Source organism: Heterodontus francisci, chromosome 30 (assembly GCF_036365525.1).
Source record: "Heterodontus francisci isolate sHetFra1 chromosome 30, sHetFra1.hap1, whole genome shotgun sequence".
In the NCBI taxonomy this organism is placed as follows: Eukaryota; Metazoa; Chordata; class Chondrichthyes; order Heterodontiformes; family Heterodontidae; genus Heterodontus; species Heterodontus francisci.
This window is the reverse complement of record NC_090400.1, coordinates 25,379,901-25,402,465: the sequence shown is the minus strand read 5'-3', so window position 1 is coordinate 25,402,465 and position 22,565 is coordinate 25,379,901. Positions and strand designations below refer to the sequence as shown.

At 43.9% G+C, this 22,565-nt stretch overlaps 1 protein-coding gene across 7 annotated transcripts in view; it reads left to right on the top strand.

The window, feature by feature from the left end:
* mtmr4 (myotubularin related protein 4) overlaps nt 1-22,565 on the top strand; it is a 214,277-nt gene that overhangs the window by 136,873 nt on the left and 54,839 nt on the right. For all 7 annotated transcript variants that reach the window (XM_068010247.1, XM_068010248.1, XM_068010249.1 and 4 more), the window contains one exon: nt 18,057-18,170. In XM_068010247.1, coding sequence (XP_067866348.1) covers nt 18,057-18,170 — 114 coding nt within the window. The remainder of the gene's footprint in view (nt 1-18,056; nt 18,171-22,565) is intronic.

Here is a 22,565-nt window from a genome sequence, read left to right as displayed (position 1 = left end):
GGGTGGTAGACAATGGTGTTCCCCAAGAGTCAGTGCTAGGACCACTGCTTTTTTGCTATATATAAATGATTTGGATCTTGGAATACAGAGCAGATTTTCAAAATTTGCCAATGATGCCAAACTTGGTGGAGTGGCAAACAGTGAAGATGATGCGAACAGCCTGCAACTGGACATAGATAGGCTAGCAGAATGGGCAGACAGGTGGCAGATGGAATTTAATTCAGACAAGTGTGAGGTGATGCATTTTGGGAGAAGGGATAGGGTGAGGGAATAAATATTTAATGGCACAGTTCTAAAGAGTGTGCAGGAACAGAGATACCTGGGGGTACATGCGCATCGATCTTTGAAGGTGGCAGGACATTTTGAGAGAATGGTTAACAAAGCATATGGGATCTTGGGCCTCAAAGATAGAGGAGTTGAGTACAAAAGCAGGGAAGTCATGCTGAACCTTTATAAATCTCTGGTTAGGTCCCAGCTCGAGTACAACATCCAGTTCTAGTCACTACACTTCAAGAAGGATGTGTGGGTCCTTGAGAGGGTGCAGAGGGGATTTACCAGAATGGTTCTAGAGATGGGGGATTTTACTTGCAGGGTTAGGTTAAAAAAGCTGGGGCTATTCCTCCTGGAGCAAAGAAAGTTGAGGGGAGATTTGCAAAATTATGACAGGCTTAGTAAGTTAGACGAGGAAAAACTGTTTCCATTAACTGATGGTACAAAGAATAGGGAGCACAGATTGAAGGTTTTCGGCAAGAGATGCAGAGAGAAAGTGAGGAGAACTTTTTTACGAAGCAAGTGATAATGACCTGGAACACACTGCCCACGAGGGTGGTGGAAGTGGAGATGATCAATAATTTCAAAAGGAAGTTGGTTGGGCACTTGAAGGAAATAAAATTGCAGGGCTACAGGGGAGTGAGATTGACTGGATTGCTCCACAGAAAGCCGGCATGGACTCGATGGCCCGAATGGCGGCCTGCTATGCTGTAAATAACTCTGACTCTCAAATCTAGGCTGAATGTTGCGCTGTTGGAGATGCCATCTTTTGGATAAGACTTTAAATTGAAGCCCTATCTTCCACTCGGGTAGATGTAAACATACTCTTGGCACTATTTCAAAGAGAACTGTGGAGTTATTCCTGGTGTCCTAGCCTCAACCAACATCAGTAATACATGTTATGTCATTATTATCACATTGTTATTTGTGGACCTTGCTTTGCACAAATTGACTACTATATTTCCTAATTTACAACAGAGAGTACACTTCAAAAGTACTTCATTTGCTATAAAGCATTTTGGAACATCCTGAAGTTGTGAAAGATGATATATCAATTCAAGTCCTTTCTATTTCTTTCAGTAAATAAAGCTTGCACTGCAGTAGCCCCTCTACATCCCTTGACTCTCAAGCTGTTTCCCATACTACTTGAATGAATGAAGATTTATAAATAGCAACATTTCAAATTGGTCTTGGACTACATGGCATTCACTAAATCTCGCTTTGAATGACTGCATGATCTCTAAGCCACGTTGTTGAATTTCCATTAGATGAACACACATTTTAGTATTAACCTGTTGCAGTTGGGATGTTGCTAAATACAGTACAGGGAAAATTAGAACGAGTACTCAATGCATGAATGAGGTAGTGTTTCTTCTCTCCGCAGTCAAGTGCTCAGACAGCTGTCTGTTTTCCAAAGTTAGACCATTTCAAGGGGATCACACTTGCCAGCATGAGAAGTTTCTGCAACAACATGCACATTTCATGGTGCCCTTGTACACCAATGATATGACATGTGCGTAGTCCTGAAATACCAGACAAGCCAATGCAATCGCCATAAGGTCACTGAACTTCTGTGTTAAAGCAGGAAGAGGAAGAAACCTTCATAGGATATGTAATCTTACTCATTGGTCTCTATATCCTGAAACTTAAATTAAGTGGCTACCTTCAGGTAGCCTTCAGATTGGCAGTTGTTGAACTGTGTGAATATGGCATTATTTGGACAGATATCCATGGATAGATCCGAATGATAAAATTTTGCATCAACTAGCACAGAAGTGAAATGTATTTAAAAGACATCAGAAAAGAGAAAAAGTAAAAAAGTATACTGTGCAGCTATAGCAGGAATCACTGGGCACCAATACTATACAGAGGTAGGGGTGAGTTGTGGTGCATAAATGTTGCACAACTGTAGAAATGGGCGTATCGTCAGCTGTAGAAGTGTGCTGCTACATAAATGCTGTATGGATTTGGAAGTGAATACTGTATACATCTTTAGAAGCAGTCACAGTAGAAGGCTGCAAGTCTTAGTGACGGTTACCACTTGTATGTTCTACAGTGGCTGTATCTTAATTAGTGAATAAATATTGCAGTCTGCTGTATCTGTGTACAGTGACTTTTCCTTTCTCTGGATAAACAGTATTCACGTGCAGTAGCCCCATCCTTTAGCGGCACAGTGTCCATGGAAAGTGACCCTATGTTCTGGTCTGCACTCCTCTGGCCATGCAATATCTGTACTGTGTTTTTTTTTCTTTCTCCCCTGTCCTGAAAGCTCCAGCTTTGCAGTATCTGTGTCCAGTGAACTGCCCTTTGGGTGTTCATTATCTATATTGTGGCCCTTCATGCTCTGGCTGTGCAGTATCTGTGCTGATGATCCTGAACTAGTTGTTTTGCATCTTTATGAAGCCTTTGCACTTCTTTAGCTGTCTGGTATCTGTATACTGTGGATCTGCTCTTTTCTGCTTGTAGCTATGTTTGGAAGGAGACAAAAAATCCATTGCTTGCTCCTTAATTTGGAATAATTGAAAGTCTAGAGCGATTGAATGACGCCATACCCATCTTGTCTGGTATCGTAAAGGTGTGGATAGGTGCTGCCCAGAAAAACACAAAAGTTGCTCATGCTTCTATTTTAATTCAAGAGAGTTGCTGTTCCCTACATTTTGTAATATTGTAAGGAAGTGTGTTTCAGGTACCTCCTAGTTATTGCATCATCTGATGTACAAGAAAATTCCTACGGAGCTGCAGGTGGACCGTCCAATGTGTTTTAAGATACACATGCATAGAAATTACAACACAGAGACAGGCTGTTAGGCCCAACCAGTCTGTGTGGGCATTCACTGTTCATGTGTGCAAATAGTCCAAGTCATATTTACCCATCCCATTCCATATACCTGCATCCACTTTTCCTTTGTCCACCTGTTGTATTTGTTCTCATGGTATTGAGAAATTAGAATGTTTAAGCTGCAACAGATGGCGATGCACTGGAGTATGCTGCATTTTGTATCATTAAATATGATGGCAAAACAGAAAAGCTGAAAGTGAAGCAAGATCTTGAAGTATATAAGAAACGGGCATTGTGAAGGACCAGTCCAATCTTCAGTACTTTTCATTTCCCAAGAGCAGATTTTGTCATTACTGCCTTTTACACCAATCTTTAAGTGGTACACTGTTCATGACAGAAATGCTGTGATTGCATGTATTTCTGCCCTGCTGCATCCAGCAAGGCTATGTTCACAACCCACTAAATCCAGAGAGATGGTTGAATGCATTGTTTAAAAATTAAATCCATTCTATTGAAATCTGGAGCCATTCGGGTAACCATGCCTCAATCTACAGTGTGTTAAAAGAATTTCAGGTCAGTGGTTCAGATCGGCGTTCAATTATCTGTAGAACTAGCCATTCAGCTAGTTTTGGTTGCTTGAGAGCCTTGCACACAAGTATTCTTCTCAGTGGTGTTTAATGCTGAGATATTACATTAAACCTAAATGGTTGAGAGGTGCGAGTGTTATGGTCAGTACTTAATCTATTATCACCTAACCAGATTGGTGAGTGGTGGTTTGCAAATCTGTAACAGAACATCCCTAACAATCAGAAGAGGAACAGACGGGGATGTTAGAGAATGGGCAAATTGAATGTAAATGTCTGGAAAAATGTAGATCATATGAAGGTCTGTTAGCCAATGAAATCAAAGATATGAAAGTCTAGCATTCTAAAGCTTTCTATTATGCATTGATCAGTTTCATTTCCATTTATTGTGCTGGCCCACCAGAGGGTACTGTTAGATATTGGTCATATTAAAGATTTAAATCTTTCCGTTGTTGTATTGAAGGATGCAAGTTACTGTCTATAATATTGACTCTATGAGGATAAGAGATGACCCAACATCCAGTAACTTTTGAACAAATCAATTTCAAAAAGAATGTCACAGGCATTTGTGAATGAGAGCAACCTCTGGTGAGGGTAACATGTCAGAAAGCTCAATGTTTATCACTTTGTTACTCCTGCTTTAAGTTTTTAAACTGAACTTGCTCCCCCATTATACTGTGGAGTTGGGTTGCTTTTCCATACTTATAGCACTGGCTCTTTACCCCATCAAGTTGAGAAGTGCCTTCAATATGCAAACTTGGCAATTACAGTGTATGATAAATATACGACTTGTAACATTGGACTCATTAGAAGAGTCCATGGCATAAATTCTGTTTTTGTGGTTAAAATAGGTGAGATTGATGTTCTTAGAAAGTATTTGTATATTTTGAATGGTCATTCCATTGCCATTTTTATCACTTAGAGATACAGCACTGAAACAGGCCCTTCGGCCCACCAAGTCTGTGCCGACCATCAACCACCTATTTATACTTCTTCTTTGGCCTCCTTGAATCAGGAGACAATGGGTAAGCGCCTGGAGGTGGTCAGTGGTTTGTGGAGCAGTGCCTGGAGTGGCTATAAAGGCCAATACTAAAGTAACAGACTCTTCCACAGGTGCTGCAGAAAAAATTGGTTGTCGGGACTGTTACACAATTGGCTCTCCCCTTGCGCTTCTGTCTTTTTTCCTGCCAACTGCTAAGTCTCTTCGAATCGCCACTCTTTAGCCCCGCCTTTATGGCTGCCCGCCAGCTCTGGCGATCACTGGCAACTGACTCCCACGACTTGTGATCAATGTTACAGGACTTCATGTCGCGTTTGCAGACGGCTTTAAAGCGGAGACGTGGACAGCCGATAGGTCTGATACCAGTGGCGAGCTCGCTGTACAATGTGTCCTTGGGGATCCTGCCATCTTCCATGCGGCTCACATGGCCAAGCCATCTCAAGCACCGCTGACTCAGTAGTGTGTATAAGCTGGGGATGTTGGCCGCCTCGAGGACTACTGTGTTGGAGATGCAGTCCTGCCACCTGATGCCAAGGATTCTTCGGAGGCAGCGAAGATGGAATGAATTGAGACGTCGCTTTTGGCTGACATACGTTGTCCAGGCCTTGCTGCCGTAGAGCAAGGTACTGAGGACACAGGCTTGCTACACTCGGACTTTTGTGTTCCATGTCAGTGCGCCATTTTCCCACACTCTCTTGGTCAGTCTGGACATAGCAGTGGAAGCCTTTCCCATTCGCTTGTTGATTTCTGCATCGAGAGACAGGTTACTGGTGATAGTTGAGCCTAGGTAGGTGAACTCTTGAACCACTTCCAGAGCGTGGTCGTCGATATTGATGGATGGAGCATTTCTGACGTCCTGCCCCATGATGTTCGTTTTCTTGAGACTGATGGTTAGGCCAAATTTGTTGCAGGCAGCCGCAAACCTGTCGATGAGACACTGCAGACACTCTTCAGTGTGAGATGTTAAAGCAGCATTGTCAGCAAAGAGGAGTTCCCTGATGAGGACTTTCCGTACTTTGGTCTTCGCTCTTAGGCGGGCAAGGTTGAACAACCTACCACCTGATCTTGTGTGGAGGAAAATTCCTTCTTCTGAAGACTTGAACGCGTGTGAGAGCAGCAGGGAGAAGAAAATCCCGAACAGTGTAGGTGCGGGAACACAGCCCTGTTTCACGCCACTCAGGATAGGAAAGGGGTCTGATGAGGCGCCGCTATGCTGAATTGTGTCTTTCATATTGTCATGGAATGAGGTGATGATACTTAGTAGCTTTGGTGGACATCCGATCTTTTCTAGTAGTCTGAAGAGACCACGTCTGCTGACGAGGTCAAAGGCTTTGGTGAGATCAATGAAAGCAATGTAGAGGGGCATCTGTTGTTCGCGGCATTTCTCCTGTAGCTGGCGAAGGGAGAACAGCATGTCAATGGTCGATCTGTCTGCTCGAAAGCCACATTGTGCCTCAGGGTAGACACGCTCGGCCAGTTTCTGGCGCCTGTTTAAAGCGACTACATTAATCCCATATTCCTACCACATCCCCACCTTCCCTCCATTCCCCTACCACCTACCTATACTAGGGGCAATTTATAATGGCCAATTTACCTATCAACCTGCAAGTCTTTGGCAGTGGGAGGAAACCGGAGCACCTGGCGGAAACTCACGCAGTCACAGGGAGAACTTGCAAACTCCGCACAGGCAGTACCCAGAATTGAACCCGGGTCGCTGGAGCTATGAGGCTGCGGTGCTAACCACTGTGCTGCCCCTAAGCAGACTACCTGCTAAAATTGGATCAGGTTGTTTATTTGTGCTTGTGAAGATCAGGGTCCAAACACATTTAGATTTCATTTAAGTGATGTATGAACTGTCAGTCAGTAAAATTGTATGGCAAGCAGGAATAAAAACCCTTACCTTTACGTGACCACAGACTTCCTTTCCCAAACCTGTGCATACAGTAGAATGTATTTACTGGCTTTAATTACAATTTAGTTGTTTGCAACTGAATAGCCTTGAGATATGTTTCAACATCAGTAATGTCCTATTAATGCATTCTTATATAGTTTATCCTTCTATCTTGATTGTCATAAAGTTACCTTTTTCAAATTTTTAAATTGCTTCATGATACAGGGGCTAAAAGGTTAAAAATATGTCCATGTTGCGTAGACTAGGCTTGTGTTCCCTTGAGTATAGAAGACTTAGTGGTGATGTAATTGAGGTGTTCTAGATGATTAAAGGATTTTATAGGGTAAAAAATCTATTTCCTCTGGTGGAGGAGTTCAGAACAAGGGGGGTAGTACTTTAAAATTTGAGCTTGGCTGTTCAGGGGTCATGTCAGGAAGCACCTCTTAACATAAAAAGGGTGGTGGAAATCTGGATTGCTCTTCCCCAAAAAATTGTTTAGGTAATTTCAAAACTGAGATTTAGAGTTTTGTTAGGCAAGGTTATTAAGAGTTACGCAACCAAGGCAGGTAGATGATCTGATTAAATGGCAGGGTATGCTCGAGAGACTGAATGGCCTCCTCCTGTCCCTGTGGTCAACCCTGCACCCCGTCTGCTACTGCATGTTCTGCAAGTCATTTTTTATACCTCGTTCACTCCAGTTTGCTACTCTACGCTTTACCACCCTGCTCCCTAAAATTCCCCACACCACCGCCCCCAGCTCCATCCTTTTACTCACTGGTTGTACACCTCTCCCTACAGTTCGCTGTGCCTCGCTACACAAGGTACTGAGAGTTGGCTGCACTGTGCAAACACTATTCAGCTTGTAGCAATAAAATTAGTAGACTTTTGTCAGATAATGGTATTGAGAGATATGGTACCAAAGTGTGTAAAGAGAGTTGAGATACAAATCAGCCATGATTTAACTGTGTGGCTGAAAGGCCTACTCCTGTTCCTATGTTCTTGAGCATCAGGTGTGGAATCATAGAAGGGTGTACCTATTTTTGGAAATTACTTCTCCACTTTAAGATCTCTTTCACTAAAAGGGCCAGCAGTTCAGAAGGCTGGCTGGTGGGGGCATCATGTCCCTACCGAAGCCACTAGCATAAGACATAAAGTGGCACAGGAACTGTGTGTGTGATATATGAACATATTGGACCTTTTAGCCACAGTGTGAAAGATATAATGGGCTGGAATTCACTAGAGCAAGGCATACTGCAATGTGCCTGGTTAGTTAGAATTTTTCCTGCACCCTTAAGCTCCAGAGATGTCTGCTCTGCAAGTTGCTGGAAATATAAGTTGGTAACAGTGTGGTGAGGACAGCAGGGCATCTGGGATCTGAATGAACAACGGGATAGTGTATGTCTTTAACCAATGAGATTTAAGAATTGAGAAATAAGCAGAGGAAGGAGGATGAATTGAGTGAATTTAATGTTAAGTCAGTTACAGGAACAAATAGAGAGGGAAAGATTGGATTATAATAAAAACAAGAAATGCTGGAACCACTCAGCAGGTCTGGCAGCATCTGTGGAAAGAGAAGCAGAGTTAACGTTTCGGGTCAGTGATCCTTCTTCCAAACTGACAAATATTAGAAATGTCACAGGTTATAAGCAAGTGAGGTGGGGGTGGGGCAAGAGATAACAAAGGAGAAGGTGTAGATTGGACAAGCCACATCGCTGACCAAAAGGTCATGGAGCAAAGGCAAACAATATGTTAATGGTGTGTTGAAAGACAAAGCATTAGTACAGATAAGGTGTTAACGGACTGAATATTGAACAGCCGCAAGTGCAAACATGAAAAAAAACAGTGGGTAAGCAAACTGAACAAACTAAGATGAAATGAAATAAATGCAAAAAAGGATGTAAAAAGGAAAAAGAAAAAAATAACTAAAAATGAAAGTAAAATGGGGGGCTGTCATGCTCTGAAATTATTGAACTCAATGTTCAGTCCGGCAGGCTGTAGTGTGCCTAATCGGTAGATGAGATGCTGTTCCTCGAGCTTGCGTTGATGTTCACTGGAACACTGCAGCAATCCCAGGACAGAGATGAGAGCAGGGGGGAGTGTTGAAATGGCAAGCAACCGGAAGCTCAGGGTCCTGCTTGCGGACTGAACGGAAGTGTTCCGCAAAGCGGTCACCCAGTCTGCGCTTGGTCTCCCCAGTGTAGAGGAGACCACATTGTGAGCAGTGAATACAGTATACTACATTGAAAGAACTACAAATAAATCGCTGCTTCACCTGAAAGGAGTGTTTGGGGCCTGGGATAGCGAGGAGAGAGGAGGTAGGATTGGATTATGATAGAGATTAAAAAAGAGACCAAAAGGAAAAGAAAAAAAAAATTTTTTTGATGTTTTTAAAATCTCCAACACCGATTTACTGCCTCCATAGTTTAAATTCACTTTCTGAGCAGGAGAGGATGATTTGCAGTAACTAGCAATTATTGTGTCATTAAGAGTGCTTAGGCAGTTAATTGCTAAACTTAACTCCTGGTGAGTTAAATACACAATTGATGTGCAAATACAGCAACTCGTTAAATTTAAGGGGAAATTAAGGACAAGATGCTGTTTTCACGAAGCTAACGGCAGAGTGCTGCATATCATCCAGCAACTTGTGGCTGTTTGTAATTCTAGGGCAATATCGTTCTCGCCACAAGCTGCTGGCTGATTTACATAAAAAATAATGGCATGCATTGTTCACACGCTCTTACTTTTCCAACAAATTTGGCCCAATATGCATATAAAGAAAATCTGAGCCAAAGTGTGTGTACTATACGACCGTACGAATTAGGAGCAGAAGTCGGCCATTCAGCCCCTCGCGCCTGCTCTGCCATTCAATAAGATCATGGCTGATCTGTTTCTGTCCTGAATTCCACACTCCCATCTACCCCCGATAATCTTTGATTCCCTTGCCTAACAAGAATCTATCTACCTCCGCCTTAAAAATATTCAATCACCCTGCCTCCACCACCTTCTGAGGCAAAGAATTCCAAAGTCTCTCAATCCTCAGAGAAAACATTTCTCCTCGTCTGTGTCCTAAAAGGGCGACCCCTAATTTTCAAACAGTGCCTCCTAGTTCTGGACTCACCCACAAGAGGAAACATCCCCTCCACATTCGCCGTGTCAAGACCATTCAGGATCGCATATACTTCAATCAAGTCTCCCCTCACTCTTCTGAACTCTCGTGAAAACAAGCCCAGACTGTCTACCCTTTCCTAATAAGGCTCATTCCAGGTATCAATCTAGTCAACCTCCTCTGAACCACCTCCAACGCATTCACATCCTTCCTTAAATAAGAAGACCAAAACTGCACACAGTATTTGAGTTGTGGTCTCACCAATGCCCTGTATAGCTGAAGCATAACATTCTTACTTTTATTTTCAATTCCTCTTGTAATAAAATATAGCATCCATTAGCCTTCTTTATTACTTGCTGTACCTGTATACTGACCTTTTGTGACTCATGCACTAGAACACCTAGATCCCTCTGCACCTGGAAATTCTGCAGTCGTTCCCCATTTAAGAAAAACTCTGCTTTTTTATTCTTCCTGCCAAAGTGAACGAGTTCACATTTTTCCACATTATACTCCATCTGCCAGATGTTTGCCCACTCACTCAACCTGTCTAAATCGCTCCTTATGTCCTCTTCACAACATACTTTCCTACCTATCTTTGCGTAATCGGCAAATTTAGCTCCCATGCCATTGCTTCCCTCATCTAAGTCATTGCTATAAATTGTAAAAAGTTGAGGCCCCAGCACAGGCCCTTCTGGGACTCCATTTCTCACTTCCTGCCAATCAGAAAAGGACCTATTTATGCATACTCTCTGTTTTCTGCCAGCCAGCTAATCTTCTATCAATGCTAGTATGTTACCCCCCTACACCATGAACTCCTACTTTGCGCAATAACCTTTGATGTGGCACTTGGTCCAATGCCTTCTGGAAATCCAAGTACAGTATGTCCATGGGCTCCCCTTTATCTGCAACGCATGTTACTCCTTCAAAGAACTCCAATAAATTGGTTAAACATGATTTCCCTTTCGCAAAACCATGCTGACTATTCCCAATTACCTTGAGTTTTTCTAAGTGCCCAGCTATAGCCTCCTTAATGATCAATTCTAACACCTTCCCCATGACGGGCGTCAAGCTGACTGGCCTATTGTTACTTGTTTTACACCCACCCCCCTTCTTGAATAGAGGGGTTATATTTGCTACTTTCCAGTCTGATGGAACCTTTTCAGAATCTAGAAAATTTTGAAAAATTAACACCAATGCATCTTCTACCTCATTAGCCACCTCTTTTAAGATTCTAGGATGAAGCCTATCAGGACCCGAGAACTTGTCAGCTTGCAGCTCTAATAGTTTGGTCAGTATCTGGACCTAATCCTAGGGAATGAAGCTGGACAAGTGGTAAAAGTATCAGTGGGGGAGCATTTCGGGGATAGTGACCATAACTCTTAAGATTTAAGGAAAAGGACAAAGACGGGCCAGAAATATAGGTACTGAATTGGGGGAAGGCCGATTTCAATTTGATGCAACAGGATCTGGCCAAAGTGGACTGGGAGCAGCTACTTGTAGAAAAGTCTGCATCAGACCAGTGGGAGGCATTCAAAGAAGAAATAGAGTTCAGAGCCAACATGTACCCATTAAGGTGAAGGGTAGGACCATCAAGTCCAGGGAACCCTGGATGTCAAGGGATATAGAGTATTGGATCAGGAAAAAAAGGCTATGGCAGATTGGGAGTACTGAAAACAGCAGAGGTATGAGAGGAGTATAGAAAGTGTAGAGGGGTACTTAAAACAAAAAGTAATGAGGGGAGTGCAGAAGGGACATGAAAGAACATTGGCAGTCAATATAAGTATAGTATATTAAGAGCAAGAGGATAACCGGGGAAAGAGTAGGGCACATTAGGGACCAAAGTGGCAATCTGTGTGTGGAGCCAGAGGACATAGGTGAGGTTTTAAATGATTACTTTTCATCTGTTTTCACTGTGGAGAATGACGATGTAGGTGCAGAGATCAGGGAGGGGGACTGTGATATACTTGAACATATTAGCATTGAAAAGGAGGAAGTATTAGATGCTTTAGCGGGCTTAAAAGTGGATAAATCCCCAGGCCCAGATGCGATGTATCCCAGGCTGTTGTGTGAGGCAAGGGAGGAGATAGCAGAGGCTCTGACACTAATTTTCAGTTCCTCTCTGGCCACAGGAGAGGTGCCAGAGGACTGGAGGACAGCGAATGTGGTACCATTATTCAAGAAGAGTAGCAGGGGTAGACCTGGTAATTACAGGCCGGTGAGTCTAACATCAGTGTTTGGGAAACTATTGGAAAAAGTTCTGAGGGAAAGGATTAATCTCCACTTGGAGAGGCAGGGAATAATCAGGGATAGTCAGCATGGCTTTGTCAGGGGGAGATTGTGTCTAACTAACTTGATTGAATTTTTCGAGGATGTGACTCGATGTGTAGATGAGAGTAGAGCAGTTGCTGTAGTCTACATGGACTTCAGTAAGGCTTTTGATAAGGTCGCGCATGGGAGATTGGTTAAGAAGGTAAGAGCCCATGGGATCCAGGGCAATTTGGCAAATTGGATCCAAAATTGGCTTAGTGGCAGGAAAGAGAGGGTAATGGTCAAGGGTTGTTTTTGCGAGTGGAAGTTTGTGACCAGTGGTGTACCACAGGGATTGGTGCCAGGACCCTTGCTGTTTGTAGTGTACATTAATGATTTTGACACGAAAATTGGTGGTGTCGTAAATAGTGAGGAGGAAAGCCTTAGATTACCGGAAGATATAGATGGACTGGTAAGATGGGCAGAGCAATGGCAAATGGAATTTAATGCTGAGAAGTGTGAGATGATGCATTTTGGGAGGACTAACAAGGCAAGTGAATATACAATGGATGGTCAGACCCGAGGAAGTACGGAGGGTCAGAGAGACCTTGGTGTACTTGTCCATCGATCACTGAAGGCAGCAGCACAGGTAGATAAGGTGGTCAGGAAGGCATATGGGATACTTGCCTTTATTAGCCGAGGCATAGAATATAAGAGCAGGGAGGTTATGATGGAGCTGTATAAAACGCTAGTTAGGCCACAGCTGGAGTACTGTGTACAGTTCTGTGCACCACACTATAGGAAGGATGTGATTGCACTGGAGAGGGTGCAGAGGAGATTCACCAGAATGTTGCCTGGGCTGGAGCATTTCAGCTTTGAAGAGAGACTGAAAAGGCGAGGGTTGTTTTCCTTAGAGCAGAGAAGACTGAGGAGGGACATGATTGAGGTATACAAAATTATGAGGGGCATAGATAGGTTAGATAGGAAGAGACTTTTTCCCTTAGCGGAGGGGTCAATAACCAGGGGACATAGATTTAAGTGACAGCGCTTCTGATAAGTCTTCCTTTTTCCTCAACCAGGCATTCCCCCCCACTGTGTTGACAGGGCCTCAACATGTCCGGCCCATTTCCCGCACCTCTACCCTCACCCCTTCCCCTCCTTCCCAGAACCGCAACAGGGTACCCTTTGTCCTCACTTTCCACCCCATCAGCCTCCATATCCAAAGGATCATCCTCCGCCATTTCTGCCACCTCCAGCATGATGCCACTAACAAACACATCTTCCCCTCCCTTCCCCTGTCAGCATTCCGAAGGGATTGTTCCCTCCGTGACACCCTGGTCCCCTTCCCATAGCACCTTCCCCTGCATTCGCAGGAGGTGTAATACCTGCCCATTTACCTCCTCTCTCCTCACTATCCCAGGCCCCAAACACTCCTTTCAGGTGAAGCAGCGATTTACTTGTACTTCTTTCAAAGTAGTATACGGTATTCGCTGCTCACCATGTGGTCTCCTCTACATTGGGGAGACCAAACGCAGACTGGGTGACCGCTTTGCGGAACACCTCCGCTCAGTCCGCAAGCTGGACACCGAGCTTCCGGTTGCTTGCCATTTCAACACTTCCCCCCCTGCTCTCATGCTCACATCTCTATCCTGGGAATGCTGCAGTGTTCCAGTGAACATCAACGCAAGCTCGAGGAACAGCATCTCATTTACCGATTAGGCACACTGCAGTTTGCCGGACTGAACGTTGAGTTCAATAATTTCAGAGCATGACGGGCTCCCCATTTCACTTTTATTTGTAGTTTTTTTTTCTTTTTCCTTTTTTATTTATATTTTTTTTGTGTTTGTTTTATTTTATTTCATCTTAGTTTGTTCAGTTTGCTTACCCATTTTTTTCATGTTAGTACTTGCAACTGTTCAATTTTTAGTCCATTAATACCCTGCCTGTACTAATGCTTTGTCTTTCAACACACCATTAACATATTGTTTGCCTTTGCTCCATGACCTTCTGGTCAGCTATTCTGTGACCTTGTCCTATCTACACCTCCTTTGTTATCTCTTGCTCCACCCCGCTTTACTTGCTTATAACATTTTACATTTCTAATATTTGCCAGTTCTGATGAAGGGTCACTGACCTGAAACGTTAGCTCTTCTTCTCTCTCCACAGATGCTGCCAGACCTGTTGAGTATTTCCAGCGTTTCTTGTTTTTTTTATGGCATAGATTTAAGGTAAGGGGCAGGAGGTTTAGAGGGGATTTGCGGAAAAGTTTTTCACCCTGAGGGTGGTTGGAATCTGGAATACACTGCCTGAAGTGGTGGTAGAGGCAGGGACCCCTCCAACATTTAAGAAGTATTTAGATGAGCACTGGAAATGCCATAGCATACAAGGCTATGGGCCAAATGCTGGAAAATGGGACTAGATTAAGTTAGGTGCTTGATGGCAGGTGCATACACGATGGGCCGAAGGGCCTGTTTCTGTGCTGCATAACTCTATGACTCTAGTATTGCTTCCCTGGTGATTGTAATTTCACCAAGTTCCTCTCTTCCTTCCACCTCCTGATTTACAGCTATTACTGGAATGTTTTTGTATCCTCTATAGTGAAGACAGAAACAAAATATTTGTTCATTTCATCCGCCATTTCCTTATTATCCACTATTAGTTCCCCATTCTCACTCCCTAGAGGACCAACACTCACTTTACTTTTTTTTTTAAATACCTGTAGAAACTCTTGCTATCCGTTTTTACATTTCTAGCTAGCTTCCTCTCATACTCTAATTTCTTTCTTCTGATTAATCCTTTAGTCATTCACTGCCGTTCTTTATATTCTGACCACTCATCTTTGCACAATTATGTGCTTTTTCCTTAAGTTTGATGCTTTCCTTATCTTTTTAGTTAACCAAGGATGGTGGGTCCTCCCTTAGAATTTTTCTTTATAGTAGGAATATACTTATTCTGAAATATCCCCTTAAATGTCTGCCACTGCTTCTCTATTGATCTATCTCCTAGCCTTGTAACCCAGTTCACTTCAGCTAGCTCAGCTTTCATGCCCACATAGTTGCCCTTATTTCCGTTTAAAATACTAGTCTTTGATCCACTCCTCTTTCTTTCAAACTGGATGTAAAATTCAATTATATTGTGGTCGCTGCTACCTAGAGGTGTCTTTACTCTGAGGTCATTAATTAATCCTGTCACGTTACACAATACCAAGTCTAATATAGCCTGCTCTCTGGTTGGTTCCAGAATGTGTAGACCCCCATTTCGCAAACTCCAAGTGTCACTACTTGCTGAGGTTCTATCTGTTGCGAAGGATGGGTCTGGACACATTGCCGCGGAGCGCTCCATCCAGTTGGACCGTGCCGTACCAACTATCCTTCGTGGAAAAGTTTCTACGGAAAAACACCTTTGACCACCAATTCATCAGGCAGTGGTCTGCACGGAATGGCCTCAAGGCACTACGGGAAAAAGAGATGGTGGATCCGATCGGATGGTTCCCTGAGCAGACTGCCAAAGTCATTTGGCGGAATGCCTCATCACCAGAACTTTCAAACAAGCACCAAGATATAGCTTGGCTGGTGGTGAGAAGAGCCCTCCCCATCAGATCCTTCCTGCACGCCTGGAGTCTCATACCCTCTGCAAAATACCCTCGAGGTGGCTGTGGTGGGGAAGAAATGGTTGCCCACTTCTTTCTGGAATGTGTCTTTGCAAAGCAGGTGTGGAAAGAGAGGCAGTGGTTTTTGTCGAGGTTCATCCCAAGCAGCTCTGTAACACAGGTGTCTGCGCTCTACGGACTGTTCCCAGGAACGCACACCGAGATAAGCATCAACTGCTGCTGGAGGACTATCAATTTGGTGAAAGACGCCCTTTGGTCTGCCTGAAACTTGCTAGTCTTCCAGCACAAAGAGTTGCCCACTACTGAATGTTGCAGACTGGCACATTCCAAGGTCCAGGACTGTGTACTGAGGGACGCACTAAAGCTAGGGGCAGCCATGGCAAAGGCTCAATGGGGAAAGACCACTGTGTAAGGTTCCCCCCCACCAAGGTGAACTGAGGGGCTGGATCCATGGAAAACCCCTCGAACTGTAGCCAGAAAATATTTGTCTGCTGTAAAATGTACATGGTACGTAAAATGAAATGGAAGGGTTGTGAGGCAACGCCTGTATTGAAGGAAACTGATCGCCTTTGCACTCTTTGTATTGTTTTGACTTGGTGCTTTTTGGAACTGTTTTGTAATGTATTTTTTACAGATTTCTATGAATAAAGTATATTTTGGAAATTTAAAAAAAAGGTTCCAGAACGTGCTGCTCTAAGAAACCATCTTGAAAGCATTTTGTGAACTCCTCATTCAAGCTACTATTGCCAATTTGATTTTTCCAGTTTATATGTAGATTAAAATCACCCATGATTATTGCTGTCCCTTTATCACAAGCACCCAATATTTCTTCTTGGATACTTCGTCCTACATTGTGGTTACTGTTAGGGGGCCTGTAGACCACTCCCACTAGTGACTTCTTTCCCCTACTATTCCTCATCTCCACCCAAATCGATTCTACATCCTGATCTCTTGAACCAAGGTCATCTCTAACTATTGCACCAATGCCATCCTTGATTAATAGTGCTACCCCTCCACCTTTACCTAGCTTCCTATTCTTGAATGCTATATGCTCCTCAATATTGAGGACCCAGTCCTTGTCATCCTGCAGCCATGTCTCTGTAATGGCTGTCAGATAGTATTTATTTACTTCACACATACCAAAGCAGCAACATAACACCTGTCCTGCCATTGTTACTTACGCTATTAGTTAATTTACTTTAATTACTTTCTTAATTAACTTGGAATAATTCCTACGTATTGTAGAATTTACTGTGCTTATTAAATGCTAGTACCACCTTCAACAAAAGTTGTACTTTTCTTGATTACACAGATATGTAGACCTTCCTACTGGCAATAGACCTTACCAATGCTAATAAAGCTTGCCAATTCTAATAAACCTTACTACTATTAGTAAACCTTACAAATACTCATATACCCTAATAATACTTAATACAGTTTATGTTTCTATAGCTCTTGGGTTTAAAGGGATCAAAGGATATGGGGCGAAAGCGGGAACAGGTTACTGAGTTGGATGATCAGCCATGATAATGAATGGCGGGGCAGGCTCGAAGGGCCAAATGGCCTAGTCCTGCTCCTATTTTCTACGTATTAAGTTGTCCAAATTTGAGCGAATACAGTCCCTGCTGGTCTTTCTCTCTCACTCTGTATGATAAATTATCAAATCCTTTTTAGTTTATATACTAATGAATCAATCAAGTCTTATTTTATATTTGATTGCTTTCGATGAAATTAAATTAAAAAATGTACTGGTATACTCACCCTGGCCACTTCCTGTTTCCCTGCTCTCTGTCGGCTGTGACTATATAACATATACGCTAATCAGTGCGCTTGCACGCGCACACACACAGTCACTTCCCATGTGTAATATGATGTATGCACGAGGAACTGGAATCACTGGGTGTGCATGCATGAAGCAACTTAATACAGTGTACATATACCCAGACAAGGAACCACTGCATGTATGTAATGTATACATGAGGCCACAGAATTATTATATTCGTGTAGTATAATGCATACATAAGGGGCCATGAAACCACAGTTGATGTAATATACTTTATATACTGGGACCCCCAGAGCCTTTACTTCTGTAATATAATGTATACATGGGGCTCTGGACCAGGCCCATGTGGCTGGTGTAATGTACACACAGCAAGGCTGGAACCACATTGCGTGTAATATAATGCAAGCACTGGGATTCCCATGTTTCTGTGGTGCAATGAATTAATGGGGTACTTGAACTAAATTGTGTGAGATACGGTATATACATGGGGAATTGGAGCTGCAATGTATGTATCGTGTAATGTATATATGGGGTGCTAAAACTGTAACTTGCGTGTAATATAATGTATGCATGGGCTCTGGAATTGTGGCATGTGTAATGTATAGACATAGTAATGCCTGTACCTCTATTGTAAGGTCTTCGATTAAGTTGGCTGGGTCTAACCAGTTGTTGCTGACATTTTTATTGTAAAGTTATGTCTTCATTTTGACCCCTTATTGTCTGTAGTATAAGGTGGTATTGGACTAAACTCACATTTTTAATCCCTTGTTGCATTTGTCCCTGCAGGTTGTGTGCTAGTTACCCCCAAAAGCTGCTAGTTCCAGTCTGGATCACCGATAAAGAACTGGAGAGTGTAGGGACCTTCAGATCTTGGAAAAGGATTCCTGTGGTTGTTTACAGGTGAAGTTCTTAAATTTTAATTATGCCTTCTTCATTCTCAGTGCAGAGCTCCTACTGAGTCTTTTATGCTCCAAAATGACCAAATAAAGTGGATTTCTCTGTTTCCTACCCTGTGCAATACAACACGTTATTAACAAGCTGCATTTATTGACTCTTGTTACAACCGAGGTGGGAGGAGTGCACTGTCTTTTCTAGTTCCACTTCTGCACAGGTTAAAACATATATTTAAATATTTACCCAGTTACCAGTACGGTCAATCATATGCTCTACTCTTCATCCCAGAATACAATACACCAGCCAGGTTTCTTTAATAAACAACAAAATTATCCGTTTATTATAAAACAAGACATAACCAGTAACAAAGCTAAGCACTAACACACAGATTGAAATATGAGAGTTCCCTTTTTACCTTAGTGTGTCTCTCTCTCACTCGCGCACACTCACTCATTCGTTAACTGGAAAAAGAGATTTTCTTTTTAGAACTCTGTTACAAAAAAAAAGACAAAACAGAATAACTTGGCCAAATACTTGCTAATTCCTTAAGAAAAAAAGACATCTGGAAAGATATCAGTTGTCCCTTTTTTGGTTTGGCGTCCCAAATATGCATAGATAGTTGTCACTGGGATTTTTCTCTGGAGCAATTTGTTCAGGCTGCATCGAGGATTTATCCGGCAGATTTTTCCAGTGTTGCAGGAGAAATGTGGCAACAGGGGTTTCAAGCAGGCCTTTTAGGATGAATGTAGCATCAATTTCTCTTTCTTGGAGCTTTTCAAAGAGATAGAAAAGCTGGGAGGCTTTTCAAAGAGAGTCCCTGCTGGATATTTATCTGAAGACAGGTGACTTCCAGTACATGTTGATGCAAACAAGACATTTCAGGCCTTTCCGTGACCCCAGTGAAAAAAACATCCATGGAATCCTTTTCAGTTTTCCCAAATAAGTACTTTTGTAGAAGTGTCACCATGATAATTAAATCAAGAACTGATTGACAACTTTTGTTCCTTGTGGACATTACAGGTCATTAATAAAGTTCAGCGTAAGTTGTTCAGAAATTCATGGTTCACAAGGAGCTAGAATATATTTTAGGTTCCATTTTACAAGCCAAATATTTAATTGTAACTATCTGAAGAGCAGCTAGTTCTCCAAGTATCCTGGCCAAAATTTCTTCCTCAGCAATAGTTTCAAAAAAACAGATCAACAGCTCAGTGATCTTTACTGTGCTGCTATGTTCACTTAGAATGAATTAGTCTTAAGAATTATGATTATATATGTGATGTTGACATGGTTCCTAGAGAGGTGCAGGTTCAGAACAAGGTTGGTGTGCAAAGTAAGGGGAACTCAGATGGGATAGAGACCAAGAATCCATAGAAGCTGATCATATTCAACAGATGTAATGTACTTGCTAACTGTGAGGATAAGAATAAAGACTATTGGAAGGACAGCCAGAATGTGGACCACAGCACCTTGGCACAGAAGCTGTCCAAAAAGAGGAGGGAAAAGTGTAATGTGAAAGGTGTAGGGGATTCAATAATTAGGGCGACTGCATCCTTTGTAAGTAGGATTAAGAGTCTCCATGGTATGTTGTCTGCCTGGTTCCTTGGTGATGGACATCTTGAACCTGCTTGATAGGATATTGGAGAGGGGGGTGGGTGGGTAAGGATCTAGTCATTGTAATTCACGTTGGGACCAACAACATAGGGAAGAGTAGGCAAGAGGTCCTGTTTGGAGAGTACCATGAACTAGAAGTTAAATTAAAGTACAAGACCTCAATGGTCGTAATCGCTGGATTATTACCTGAGACACAAGCAAATTAGCATAGGGACGAGTAGATTAGGGAGTGATGTGCAAAAGAGGGGTTCCATTTCAAGGGTCACTGGCACCAGTACTGGGACAGGAAGGAACATTTGGAACTGGCTCCACCTGAACTGGGCTGAGACCAGGGTCCTAGAGGACAATACCATACGAATCAGGAACAGAAGTAGGCCATTCGGCCTGTCGAACCTACTCCGCCATTCAGTAAGATCATGGCTCTGTTTCTGTCCTGAATTCCACACTCCCATCTACCCCCAATAATCTTTGATTCCCTTGCCTAACAAGACTCTATCGATCTCCGCCTTTAAAATATTCAGTGATCCTGCATCCACCACCTTCTGAGGCAGCAACTTCCAAAGTCGCACAACCCTCAGAAAAAATTTCTCCTTGTCTCTGTCCTAAAAGGGAGACACCCTAATTTTAAAAAGTGCCCCCGAGTTCTGAACTCACCCATAAGGGGAAACATCCTCTTCGCATCCACCTTTTCACGACCGTTCAGGATCTTCTGTACTTCAATCAAGTCTCCCCTCACTCTTCTAAACTCCAGTGAAACAAGCCCAGACTGTCCACCCTTTCCTCATAAGACAACCCACTCATTCCAGGTATCAATCTAGTAAACCTCCTCTGAACCCCCTCCAATGCCTTCACATCCTCCCTTAAATAAGGAGCCCAAAACTGCACACAGTATTTGAGGTGTGCTCTCACTAATGTCTGGTAAAACTGAAACATAACATCCTTACTTTTATTTTCAATTCCTGTCGTAATAAAGGATAGCATTCCATTAGTCTTCTTTATTACTTGCTGTACCTGCATACTAACTTCTTGTGACTCATGCACGAGAACACCTGGATCCCTCTGCACCTCGGAATTTTGCAGTTGTTGCCCATTTAAGAAATACTCTGCTTTGTTATTCCTCCTGCCAAAGTGAACAAGTTCGCATTTTTCCACATTATACTCCATCTGCTAGATTTTTTTCCCACTCACTCAACCTATCTATATCGGTCTGCAACCTCCTTATGTAAAAGGAGAAGTCAGGCACACAAGGATTCTAATCTAGTAAATGGGTGGGAGGGCTCAAGTGGAAACGGTGGTGTAAATAATAGTTCAAAAACAAACGAAAAGGAAGAAAGTAGTGTGATGAAAACCACACCTGCCAAGAATGAGGCATATAAATTTCATCATAATGAACATTAATTTTAAACTCTTACTGGACTATAAACATGGCTGCACCTGCATTCTAAAAGGGCAGTGGCTGGAAACATTTGTATTGTAAGAGACAGTTGCCTGGAGAAGTCAATGGAATTGCTCCCTGATTCAATTAACCAAATGGATTTTGATCAAAATACATTCAGGGGGTAAAAGTCAGCATTCCAGCCCCCGACCGTGGACGTCTACTAAGATTGAAAGAATCCACAAAACTCGCCAGGCAGGTTGTCCTGACAAAAAGAGATAGTCACATGACTGGCCTGCTGGCCCAGGTTTGGTGTGAATTGTGTTCACAGAACAATTTGGATCAGACTGCAATTTGAAGACAAAAGAGAAAGAAGGGCTCTCCCTGGCTAGTGCTCTCTCTCAAAGCAGAGACTGCAAAAGAACTTGAAGAGAGAACCTCTCTCCCTGCCCCCCCTCCTTCCTCTCTCTCTCCCTCCCCTCTCTCTTCCCCCCCCCCCCCCCCCCCGTTGTCGCTCTCTTCCCCCCCCCACCCCGTTCTCGCTCTCCCCCCCCCACCCCGTTCTCGCTCTCCCCCCCCCACCCCGTTCTCGCTCCCCCCCCCCTCGTTCTCGCTCCCCCACCCCCCCCCGTTTTCGTTCTCTCCCCCCCCCCCCGTTTTCGCTCTCTCTCCCCAAATCTCCCCCCCCCCCCCCCGTTTTTGCTCTCTCCCCAAATCCCCCCCCCCCCCCCGTTTTCGCGCTCCCCCCCCCCCCCGTTTTCGCGCTTTCCCCCCCGTTTTCGCGCTTTCCCCCCCGTTTTCGCGCTTTCCCCCCCGTTTTCGCGCTTTCCCCCCCGTTTTCGCGCTTTCCCCCCGTTTTCGCGCTTTCCCCCCCCGTTTTCGCGCTTTCCCCCCCGTTTTCGCGCTTTCCCCCCCGTTTTCGCTCTTCCCCCCCGTTTTCCCTCTTCCCCCCCGTTCTCCCTCTTCCCCCCCCCCTCCCCGTTCTCCCTCTTCCCCCCCCCCCACCTCTCTCTCCCCCTCCCTCCCTCCCTCCTCCTCCCCCTCCTCCCCCTCCTCCTCCCTCTCCCTCCTTCCTCCTCTCTCTCCCTCCTTCCTCCCTCTCCCCTCCTTCCTCCTCTCCTCCCTCCCTCCTCTCTCCCTCCCTCCCTCCCTCCTCCTCCCTCCCTCCTCCTCTCTCTCTCCCTCTCCCTCTTCCTCTCTCCCTCTCCCCCTCCCTCTCCCCCTCCCCTCTCCCCCTCCCCCACCCCCTCCCCCCTCTCTTTTTCCCCCCCTCTCTTTTCCCCCCTCTCTTTTCCCCCCCTTTCCCCCCCTCTCTTCCCCCCCCTCTCTTCCCCCCCCCTCTCTTCCCCCCCCCTCTCTTCCCCCCCTCCTCTTTCCCCCCTCTCTTTTCCCCCCTCTCTTTTCCCCCCCTCTCT